This window comes from Theobroma cacao, chromosome 5 (genome assembly GCF_000208745.1).
Source record: "Theobroma cacao cultivar B97-61/B2 chromosome 5, Criollo_cocoa_genome_V2, whole genome shotgun sequence".
NCBI classification, from domain to species: domain Eukaryota; kingdom Viridiplantae; phylum Streptophyta; class Magnoliopsida; order Malvales; family Malvaceae; genus Theobroma; species Theobroma cacao.
The window spans coordinates 6,277,045-6,289,058 of NC_030854.1; the positions used below are offsets into that span (position 1 = coordinate 6,277,045).

General features: G+C 31.1%; 1 protein-coding gene across 1 annotated transcript; it reads left to right on the top strand.

The window, feature by feature from the left end:
* Positions 729–4,930, top strand: LOC18598279 (beta-fructofuranosidase, insoluble isoenzyme 1). The gene is made up of 8 exons (XM_007027746.2): positions 729–869; positions 2,042–2,169; positions 2,805–2,813; positions 2,907–3,760; positions 3,841–3,999; positions 4,101–4,339; positions 4,423–4,519; positions 4,609–4,930. Exons 4-8 carry the CDS (start codon positions 2,912–2,914, stop codon positions 4,789–4,791), a joined length of 1,527 nt encoding a protein of 508 aa, XP_007027808.2. The 5' UTR covers positions 729–869; positions 2,042–2,169; positions 2,805–2,813; positions 2,907–2,911; the 3' UTR covers positions 4,792–4,930.

Here is a 12,014-nt window from a genome sequence, read left to right on the forward strand (position 1 = left end):
ACTCGAATTGCTTGTTGGTCGAAAGCCCGATGGGATAATCCATGCTTGTCCTTCCTCGATCTCTTCAGAAATCCCGAACTTGGGGCTGTTTGTCCTAAAAAGAAATCTGATAAGAAAAATCTTGATTGGATAAAATCGTTACCAGGCGAGCTAAAATTTAATGTTGATGGAGCAGCTAAGGGTTGCCTTGGGGAAACCGGTATCGGGGGAGTCCTTAGAGATTATGAAGGCAGAATCAAGCTGCAATTTCCTAAGGCAACCGGTTGGGGCGATTCAAATTTGGCTGAACTGCTGGCTATCAAAGAAGCCTTTCTCTTATTTGCAGCCTCTCCTTGGGTGAACTCTTATTCACTCATTATTGAAAGTGACTCCTCCAATGCTGTTAAATAGATTTCGAAGCCTGAGGAATCTCCTTGGAAGTTCAACAACATTATCAGGCAGATTGAGAATCTAAAATCTAAAGTTGGGTCACGGAAAATTCATCATTTTCCAAGATCAGGTAATAATCTTGCTGACAAGCTGGCCAAAGATGGTATTGACAGAGCAGGTGATCTTTTGATCATGAATTCTTAACTGTAGCTGTTGTCTTGGTTGTTGCTGTTGCTTGACGTCTGTCCTTCTCGTTGTGCTGCTTTGATGATCTGCTCCTCTCTTCTTGCTTGTTTTGGACCTCGGCTTTGTTGATCATGGCCCTCAAGGGATCCTGATGTATCTTCCCTGTTTTAGTTCTTTTCGTTGTCACTGACAGAAGATGGTTTCTTTGGATTTTTCTCTTTGTTGTTTGCCTTCTTGTTTCCTGCTGTTGTTTGTGTTCTTTGGCAGGAATTCATTTCTTTTGTGGTCTCTGTTTTGTCGAGGGCTTGCTGCAGGCATGTTGTATGTAGTGATGAACCGTCATTTTTCTGGTTTTTTTGCCTTGTTCCACCCATGATTAATAAATTCTAATTTTTTTTTAAAAAAAGGTAAAAAATCTAAAACAAAATGTATAAAAAGAGTAAATATATTAAAATAACGCTAAATGTTTAACAATATTTACAAAATTTATAACATCATCATTCACTGTTTTTTGTTTTTAATTGTTATTTAAAGAAATTAAAGTTAAAATTGCGCAATCATGCAGACTCGAAGCCTTATACCCATCACATAGGATGATTATCTGCCAAACTTTCACTTCTGTGATGGGTTTTCCAACTCTTTGGCGTTGTGCTTGGATAATTTTTTGAACTCACAATTAAACTCCCTCAATTTCATGGTCATATTTTCAAAATAAAAAACTTCAAAATTATTTAATTTTTTTTATTTTTTCATATGTAGGACATGCATTAACTCAATTTTTTATTAAACTAATTACTATTTGTTCAAGTTTTTAATTTTTTTTATTTTCATTTGATTTAATAATATGTATATTATATTGTTCAAAGAATTGTATTTGAACCTTCTCATTTTTCCAAATAAAATAAGCTTACCTCACTTTTTTTTTTTAAATTTGCTTATTCAAATAAAGATTCTATTAATTAATAAAAACTATATTTAATAACAACAAAATAACATTAAGTAACTTAATTGAAATAAATTTTATGTCCCTAATTTTACTTTATATATATATATATATAAATAAATATTATATATATATATATGGATATTTACTGTTTTGATATGGAGAACTCAATTGCCTTTAAATGATTAAACTCGTTAACCACTTGTGCTCGAAAAAAGAGTTATGCTTAAAGAAGGATTCTAAATATTAGATACTTAAAATATTGCAAATCTGTTATTATTTGTTTGAAACAAAGTCTCTTTCTATCCTATATATGCTTATCCTATTTATTTGAATCCCATATAATTAGTACTGCAACTTGAGAATCTTCTTCTCTCAGCTCATGCATTAACCGACTTACTTCCAATCTTATATTCAATATATACATATATATATAAAACTTATTATCCTTCAGTTAGGTCTCAGAGGGTTTTTACTTCAATCAATGGAGGTTTCAAAATTCCTATTGATTTATTTATTTTTCTGTTATTTTTGTGTGTTAAGCAACCATAACAATGGCGTTGAAGCATCTCACAAGGTATATCAAGGGTTGAAATCTAAAACTGCAGTCAAAGTCAAGCAGCTTCATAGAACTGGCTATCACTTCCAGCCTCCTAGGAACTGGATCAATGGTGCGTTTTCTTTTCTTTTGGTTAATTGTTGTTTTTGTTTTTAATATTTATCTATAGTGGATGGCATTTAAAGTATATATACTCTTGACTAACCAGGTAAGATTGTTTCAATTGTCAAAAGCATAGGCGTCTTAGGTACTGATAACGCATCTTAAATTTTAGGTACTGATGATGCGCCGCGCAAGGAACTTTACACACTAATCATAACCAAGTATCAATGAATGCAGATTAACTATTATACAGTTCGAATCATATATATAATAATATTTCTAGATTTGGCATTGTTCATTGAACCACTTAATTTGTTCATCTTCATAAATTGATCTTTGAATTTCTCGACAAATTCTGTATTAAATCACCAATTCATAATAAGAGCGAATTTGAGAATATTATTACAGGAACTAAGAAAGAATGTAGATTTTATTTATTATATATATCATGGAAAATACTTGTAATTCTAATAGTTGTAGTCTTGTAGATATATAATCACCATCTTATACTTGATGTGTCCCTAGTTTTTAGTCCTAGAACTTTTACTGAATAATTATTTCAAAACTCTGAGTTTAATATATTTATACTAACTTGTCACTCTTGTTTCTGTTTTTCCTTCTTTCCGATGAACGTACTGACGACAGATCCAAACGGTAAGTTTTCCGACGGAATCCTGCAAATTTTATCTATGTTTCTTTAATAGCTATGCCTTAGTCCTTGTACTTTTCCCTGTGATTCTCATACAGGTCCAATGTACTACAAGGGAATTTACCATTTATTCTACCAATACAACCCCAAGGGTGCAGTTTGGGGCAACATTGTTTGGGCTCATTCAGTATCCAAAGATCTGATCAACTGGGAAGCACTTGAGCCAGCAATCTATCCTTCAAAGCCCTTTGACATAAAAGGGTGTTGGTCTGGATCAGCCACCGTCCTTCCAGGCAATAAGCCCGTAATTTTTTACACAGGAATTGATCCCCAAGGAAAGCAAATCCAAAATTATGCTATTCCATCTAATTCATCCGATCCATATCTGCGTCAATGGACCAAGCCCACTGACAATCCGATTGCTGTTGCCGGCTTTAAAATGAACAAGACCGCCTTCCGTGACCCAACCACTGCTTGGAAGATTGACGAGCACTGGAGAATGTTGGTAGGTGGCAGACGAAACCAAAGAGGCATTGCTCATTTGTACAGAAGTAGGGATTTCAAGAAATGGACCAAGGCTCAGCACCCTTTACATTCTGTGCCAAATACAGGTATGTGGGAATGCCCAGATTTTTATCCTGTGGCATTATTTGGTGAAGCTGGGCAGAACACATCTGCCTTTGGGCCTAATGTTAAGCATGTGTTGAAGGTGAGCTTAGATGCTACTAGGTTCGAGTACTACACTTTAGGTGAATATTTCCCGAGCAGGGATAAATATGTGGTTGACATGGACTCCATTGATGGTCGGGATGGACTTAGATACGACTATGGGAATTTCTACGCTTCAAAGTCATTTTTTGACCCTGTTAAGGACAGGAGGATTCTATGGGGTTGGGCCAATGAGTCGGATACCCCTCAAGATGATGTCAGTAAAGGATGGGCTGGCATTCAGGTAATGTTAATTAATTTGAAGACATAATCTTTAGTTATTGATTTGAAACTTGTGAGTAATTTTCACGTCCGTTGTCTTAGACAATTCCAAGGAAGGTGTGGCTTGATCCTAGTAGGAAGCAATTGCTGCAATGGCCTGTTGAAGAAATAGAGACTCTTAGGTCCCAGAATGTTCGATTAAGAGAGCAAAAGCTCAAATTGGGAGATCGTATTGAAGTCGAAGAAATAACTGCTGCCCAGGTTTGTTCATTGAAACCAACGAAACCTTTACCTGATTGGAAGTAATCAAATTTCAAACGTAACTCTCCAACTCCCCTGGTTATTAATGATGCTCCCTGCAGGCTGATGTTGATGTTACCTTCTCCATACCTAACTTGGACAAAGCTGAGCCATTTGATCCTAGCTGGACCAATGCGCAGGAGCTCTGTAGTCTAAAGGGCTCAAGTGTTCAAGGTGGCGTTGGACCATTTGGGCTACTAACATTAGCTTCACAAAAGCTAGAAGAGTATACCCCAGTTTTTTTCAGGGTATTTAAAGCCCAATACAAGCATGTTGTTCTCTTGTGCTCTGAGGCTAGGAGGTTTGTTTTCCTAACTGTCTCTCCAGATCTATATTAGTTCCTTTTTCTCATGTCAAACTTTTGAATTGATTACATTGTGGCAGTTCTTCCTTGAGGAACATTGGGCTATACAAACCCTCATTTGCTGGATTTGTGGATGTGGATTTATCTGAGAAGAAGCAGCTTTCTCTTAGGAGTTTGGTACATGCCCTTTAATAACTTGGGTTTATTGCTAAACTTTTCCTGAATTTCTTTCTTCCTCTCACCCTCTTCCTTTTCTTTCTCTGCAGATTGATCACTCTGTTGTGGAGAGTTTTGGGGCTGGTGGAAAAACTTGCATCACATCAAGAGTTTATCCAACGCTAGCAGTCTTTGGCGATGCTCACTTGTTTGCATTCAACAATGGGACTGAGACAATCATTGTAGATCTTAATGCTTGGAGCATAAGAAAGCCTAATAAGATGAACAACTGAAGGGACAAGGAATGCTAGGAGGTGGGAGTTAAAGATAAAAATCACGAAGTTTTTTATGAGATATCTGTCCTTTCTAACAATCATCAAAGAATGTATGAGTTTTCTACACTTAGTTAAAGATTGCATGAGTTTTCTACAATTAGATACAATTTGTGATTTTTAGCGTACCTCAAAATTGTTTGATACAATTTGTTTGGTAAATATCATCTTAACCACCGGAAGTACATCCATACATAGATTAAAGAGAATTAAATCACATACACACCCAAAACAAATAAAATATTAAAGTACGTAGTTTTGAAATGAAGGCTGAAAGAATACCAAATCAATTTGTCTATAAAATTACCTTTTAGTGTCAAACTTGACAATTTGTGTTCGTTGTTTTAATTGTATCATGAATTAAAATATCATATTAGTAAAAAATGAGGTGAATATTGAATATATAAATATGAGTTTTTAACCACCACCTATACGACATGTCTTTTGAATTGAAAATGTGGGCTTGTGATTTATAAGCAATTATATTTTCAAAGCTTTAAGGTCACACAAGTTTGGACTTAAGTTTCAGCCCGTGACAAGTAATCAGAGTAGACTCGAATCTTCATTGATATGGACCCGAATCTTCACTCATGTGGGTCCCATGAAAGATACAAGGGTCGAGGTTGTGAGACCTCGACCTCTATAGGCTCGTAACTAGGCATAGGCACAATAACATGGTCTAGGGATAATTTCGTCATTTATTTAGTGAGCTCCTAGAAGTAGACTTTCAAACAATATTGAGGCTAAGTAGGCCTAAGGCATAGATGAATGATGAAAATAAGGGTAAAATGACGAAGAAAATAAAAATAATGATGATTTATAAGGTATGGGCAAAATAGTCATTTTTCATCTTGGGTCAAAATTTTAATTTTTCATGAACCCGAATATTTTAGACCATTGTGGACCTGGCCTCAATGTCAAAAGAGTAAAAAGATTGCATAAAGGATTGAAGAAGAACAAGTTAACTTGCTAAGGGCATTTTCGTAATTTAAGTAGAGTTAGATAAGCTTGAGCTTTTTATCATATTTCCAGTAGCTTTTTATCATATTTCCAGTAGCTTCTTCTTCTTCCTCCCATCTCATGTTGCTTTCATCTTCCATGGAAGCTTGTTATGAAACATACATAACCTTTCTCAAGATAGCTCCAATCTTCATACTTTTGTACATTTTTGCGTAGAACCTTTGTGTTCTTTCACTCTCTCACTTTAAAACCCTTGAAAAATCTTACTTCCATACTTTCTCTTACTAGCTAGGTGTTTAGAGAAAGAAAAAGGGAGCTTTTATAATAGTTTGGAGAATTATTGGAAAGAATTTCAAATTTACAAAGCTACCAAGGTAAGTATTAAATTACAATTGACTTTTAAGTGTTGAGAATGGCTAGTGATTAGACTTATGAGTGTTTTGTAGTTGAGGTTAATCATTCATTTTAGAGTGATTAAAATAGTGAAAATAGATAGCTACTTAATGGCAATTGGATGCTAGTTAGGAGATAGCTTTTAGAATTTATAGTTGTATGAATTGAGTTAATTGTGATGTCAATGTGATGATAGGTTCCAACGAAGCCCCACTGTCCCATTTGGACCAATAGAGGAAGTTGGAGTTGAGTAAAGATTTAACGAATACCGGTGAGTGAACTTGCATTTTAAAATTGTTTTGGGAATGTGAATGAATTTGCACAAAACATTTGAATGATTTTATCCAACTTTTCTTTAAAAATCTACCTAGGGAACAAGCCTTTGGTGAACGTTTCTATCTTGTGAAAATGTGCCATATAATTGGTTCATGTGTTATCATAATATGTTGATATGTATAATATGCATTGGATGCTCCTTTTTGTGTGATGATGATGACCCAGCTATGTGCGTATAGGAGTGCACATGAGCTGATGATGACCTAGCTATATGCAAGTGGGGAGTGCACATGAGCTGATGATGACCCAACTATGTGCGAATGGGGAGTGCACATGAGTTGATGATGGTGGGATGGTATGCATGATGATGTGTATTTATATATATAAATATGTGTGTTATAGAAAGTTCATGAGTATGGCATATGGTTGTAATACATGTGAATCTTGCATGTTAAACCTTGGAAATTTCTAAGCATGTTCAAGTTGATTTTGTCTTTGCAGCTAAATGGCTTTTTCTTGAGAGAATGAAAATTTGTTGTTGGTGTCCTGTTTCTCGCTACAACAAGAATGAATCTCGCTACAGTAAGAATGAATGTCGCTACAGCAAAAAACTCTCGGGTATTTATGTGGAGGTAAAAACTAATAATCATACAAAAATTACAAAAAAATATAACATCCATCAAATATCATAAAATCTACCAACACCATCATCAAACATAACAAAAGAAAGTATTTATGTGGAGGTTTTAAGGTTCCATAATCAAGTCATAAACATGTTAGGTAGACAAATTTGCACGATTTGTTAAATGGGTAACAAATGGATTATGTGTTATACAAATGCACGATAATACAATTAATTAAACGTGTTTTAAACAAATCTTAAATAGGTTAAGTAGGTTTGACTTGTTTAAGATACAGCCGTATCGATACGATTAAAGCAAGAAACATGATTACCTTTAACCCAAACTTGCTTAATTGCATGTTGTATTTATGTCATGTTATTGTGTTGTATACAAAGTTAATAGATTTACTTGGAGCCACCAATTCATTTATGTACTAGTAAGTGAGAGGGAAAATTGCCTAGAATCATGACATAATACATAAAAAAACTCTTAAACTATTTAAAAAAATTTAAATAAGTGTTTAGTATTTTATTACATTTAATCAAACCTTTTATACTTTTATTTTAGATCAAATAAGTCTTTATAGCTAACGGTTGATTAATTGTTTGTTAGTTAAATGTCATTAATCATTTTATACCATGTGATGCTAATGTAACATGAAATATTATAATAGATGATGGAGTAGCATGATACATGATCATGTGACATTTTTTAATCTCCACATCAATATCACGTAGATATAAAATGACAAGTGAAATATTGATTAATAAAAAACAATAAACTATTAGGCATAAAAGCATGTTTGACCTAAAACATAAATATAAAACCTTATTTGAATCTAATAGAAAAATAATAATTTATCTAAAATTTTTTAAAACATTGTTAAAAATGATTGATCATACTTTTGAAGTGACATTTGCTTAGCATATATTGTGAATCTTATTATTAGAATAGACCCTTTGGTAAAGCCACCCAAGCAAGGGTTTTAGACTTAAAATTTGAAAAGGTCTATTATTTTTATAATAATAATATAATTAATTTTATTAAAAATATATAAAAATTAAGATAATATATAAAATTTTTACCTAAACCTTAATAAATATTTATTTTCTTCCATTTCTATATCTCTATTAATTTTGTACGAATTATCTCATTTTCTATTAAAAATATGTAAAAGTAAAAAATAATTAATAAAATGACATATTTTCTCAATTCTTTAATTATATGTATAATAAATCTCAATTTTTTATCACTTGCCAACTATTTTTTTTCAATTTATAATATCCACTCTTAAATTTTTCTTCCGTTATTTGGTTTTTCTTTCTTTAACTTTATTTTCCCTCCAAAGAATACGTAAAAAGTCTGTTATGCTATCATCTTCAAAAAGTTATGAGCTTCATTTACGATTTGCAATAAGTATTTAACAAATAAGTATTATTTTAATCTTTGCAGACTTTTTTACTTTAATTTAAAATTTATATTATATTATTATATTATTTTTATTTTATGTGATAGTTAATTTATTTAAATTAAAAGTTTTGATTATTGATTTTATATTAACTATTTAAAAAATATAAAATAATTATAATAATTGGATATTTTTGATACTTCATAATAAATATTCGAATATGTCAAATTAAAAATATAAATTTGATTATTCAAAACTTAAAAAAAAATTTTCTTAATTTCAATAAAAAGACCTCATTTAAATATTTTACTTTAAATTTTTGTAGTTATTGAACTGTCTTTGCTTATTATGGCATTTAAAACATGTGGTTACCTATCTTCTATATCAATGTGCCATTAATTATCTACTTAAATCTATTAAATACTCTATTAAGGATCCTTAAAAAACAAAGTATTGGTATCTTTCAATTTGCAAAAACAATTTAAGTTGTGAAGGAGATATATTCACGCGCCTCACTTTCCTGCCCCATTGACATATTCACGCCATCTGTCCTATCATTGAAGGTGTTAGTGCTCAACTAGCGGCATTGAAGTCTATTACATATTTTGGGACTTCCTCATTCAACCACGTGTAAGCTAAATTACTGTCCACGTTTTTAGTCTCCCAACCCATGAGCCAACTACACTTTGCAAGAGAGCACGTTTGCCCGTGAGGCAAATTGAAATCTCTTTTGCCCATGAGTCAAGGGACTTTTCAAGCCCGGAGTTTTAAACCTTTGTCAGTCATGCTCAGGCTTTAACAAAAGGTTTTGAAATCTCTGGTTTTGCTTAAAAGGGGCCACACCAAGTTCTATTAAATGGAAGCTTTCAATTGTCAATAAAAAAAAATGGAAAACATCATCATTATTGTGACAGCTACACCAGAAAATTCATCCAATGAAAATAATTTTTTAAAAATAATAAAGTCCATAATTGATAAATTTACGACACTGTTTGTTAATACTTAAAGAAAATTACAGAATATAAAATCTTTTGATAAATAATAAAAATAAGAATTAATTGAATAAAGTTAATAATTACTTACCAAAATTATTATAAAAAAATATGATAAAAAAGAATTAATTGAAATTGAAGATAATTTTGAAAATTTCATCATTAAAACTAAAAAAATTTTAATAAGTGTAATTAATATTCTTTTTATTTTAACTTTTCAAAAAATATTCATTTTATTTTAATAATTTTATTATATAAATTATGTAGCTTATCAATAATTAGTTTTAATAAATTACATTTTCTCAATATGAATTTGATTTTGATATTAGAATCATGTAATTAACAAAATATGATTATGTCAACATTAACATATATAAAGATATAAAAAATCAAATGTTTTAAAAAAAATTATTTAAATAAAAAATTTGGCTTAGTATGACATGAGAAAATATTTTAAAAATATTAGTTTTTTAAAATAATTATTTTTAATTTATTATTATTACTATAATTATAATATTTTTAAATTTAAAATTATTTATTATTATTATTATTATTATTTATAGTATTATTGAATTTAAAATTATTTTAAATAAAAAAATCAACACCCATTCCAAGCGGGGCACCACTCAAGTAACATTAAAAACAATTGGAGAAACGGCACCCATGACACTAGGAGTGGGTCTCACTCTTTTGCTAGTAAGTATTAAATGTGGTAAATGTTAGAGAGGGTTATGTTATTACGGTAACCACTATACTTTAGCGCATATATATAAAAAATTCCCTGTGATATGAATATATCAAATTCTAAATCAGAAGAAATCAACAACTTCTTCAATTTTGTGCAACTGGACTATCAAGAAATGAAGAGCAATGTGAAGGAGTTGAAGACTAGCATGCATGATATTAAGTCCACCATAAAGATTATTCTTGAGAGGCTTCTAGAGCCAATTGGTGGTTCTTCAATTACAACTAGAGGTGTCAATATGGGCTATCCTAACCCAAACCCTTATGAGTTAAGAAAATATGAATTGGGTTGAATCAGCTCATTTTTTACATGGACCATCAAAATCCTAATCCAATTCATTTCTTTTTTTAAACAAAAAAGATTTATTTTTACAATTCTACCTAATGAACTCATATCAATAAATTTGTTCTATAATTTAATCCAAAAATTAAATAATAAAAATATGTTACAAATAAATAAATTACACCTAATATAAATAACCAAATAAATTACATCAAATATAAGTAAAGTTTCAATATTTAACACAAACTACAATTCCATAAATATAAGTAAATAACCAAATAAATAGAAACATTAAAACTCATTTATGTCTCCCTCAATCTTCATCTTCCAACAAAACATTTGAATATCGTTTGGACAGTAATGATGTCTGAATCATTATCAATTTATCATCTAATATTTATTACCATAAAAGAAAAAGAGATAGTGAGTGTCAATCTTAACTAAAATTATTAATTTAACAAGTAAAAATTAAAGGTATTGAAATATATAAAATAAGCAATACTATTGGTAACTAAATTATTAATTTTACATAGTTAAATATATAAATTATTAAATTACCTAAAATTATTAATTTTTTTTCTTCTGGCCTATAGGATTGGTCCGCCCCAACCGGGGACAACACACTGATCAGATGGATTGGCCCATTTAGCCGCAGTTCTAATATGGATTCGAATTTTCAGTCCTAACTCATCCCACTTTCAATAAAAAATAAGTTGACCCAATGTGTTAGACTCATTTTGACATGTCTATTCACAGCAGCAGTCTCCCTTTCCTAATGATTGGCCAATGGACAATCGTAATTCCTTTTTGCTGTACTATAGATTTCTTGTATAAACGTTTTTCATTGATTTTGAGATATCATTTTTTTTAATTTTCAAAATATTTGGTATGTTTTTTCCATTATATAATACATTTGGAGTAATTTTTCAAACAAAATTATTACTTTTAATATTATTATTATTCAATGCATAAAACAAAAAATAAAAAAAATTACAGAAAATTATTACTGATGGAATTATTGACGGAATTCATTTAATATGAACGTATCTCGTTTTTATTATTGATGGAATTTGCTTTATTACCGAACGGAATAATACATATTACCGACGGAACATAAAAAAATTTTTTGGTTACTAATTGTGTTGGGAATTTGGTAGGTAAATCCGTTGGTAAGCTATCGACGGTTTTGCTGACGGTGGGATCTATTGGTACATTACCGATGAATTTACAGATAGCAAACTTTCGGTTGATGTAAATATCAATGGATTTCTTACATCATCAATGAATTGTTTGGCCAATGGATCGAGTATTTTCGATGAAGTTACCGACGAAATTTTTTAAATACTAACAGAAACTTATTACCAACGAGGATATTTTCAACTTATTACCGACAGAGTTTTCTGTTGATAATTTTGTCGATAATTAAAATTACTGACGAAATGCATACCTGCATTGACGGATTTTTCTATCTATAAAACCTAATTTTTTAGTAGTGGGGGGCAGTA

Excerpts from the sequence above, each read along its gene's own strand:
- LOC18598279 (XM_007027746.2), top strand. The coding sequence starts at position 2,912 with ATGTACTACAAGGGAATTTACCATTTATTCTACCAATACAACCCCAAG. Across the intron at positions 4,340-4,422 it reads TTGTGCTCTGAGGCTAGGAG|TTCTTCCTTGAGGAACATTG; the intron begins GTTTGTTTTCCT and ends ACATTGTGGCAG. Across the intron at positions 4,520-4,608 it reads AGCTTTCTCTTAGGAGTTTG|ATTGATCACTCTGTTGTGGA; the intron begins GTACATGCCCTT and ends CTTTCTCTGCAG.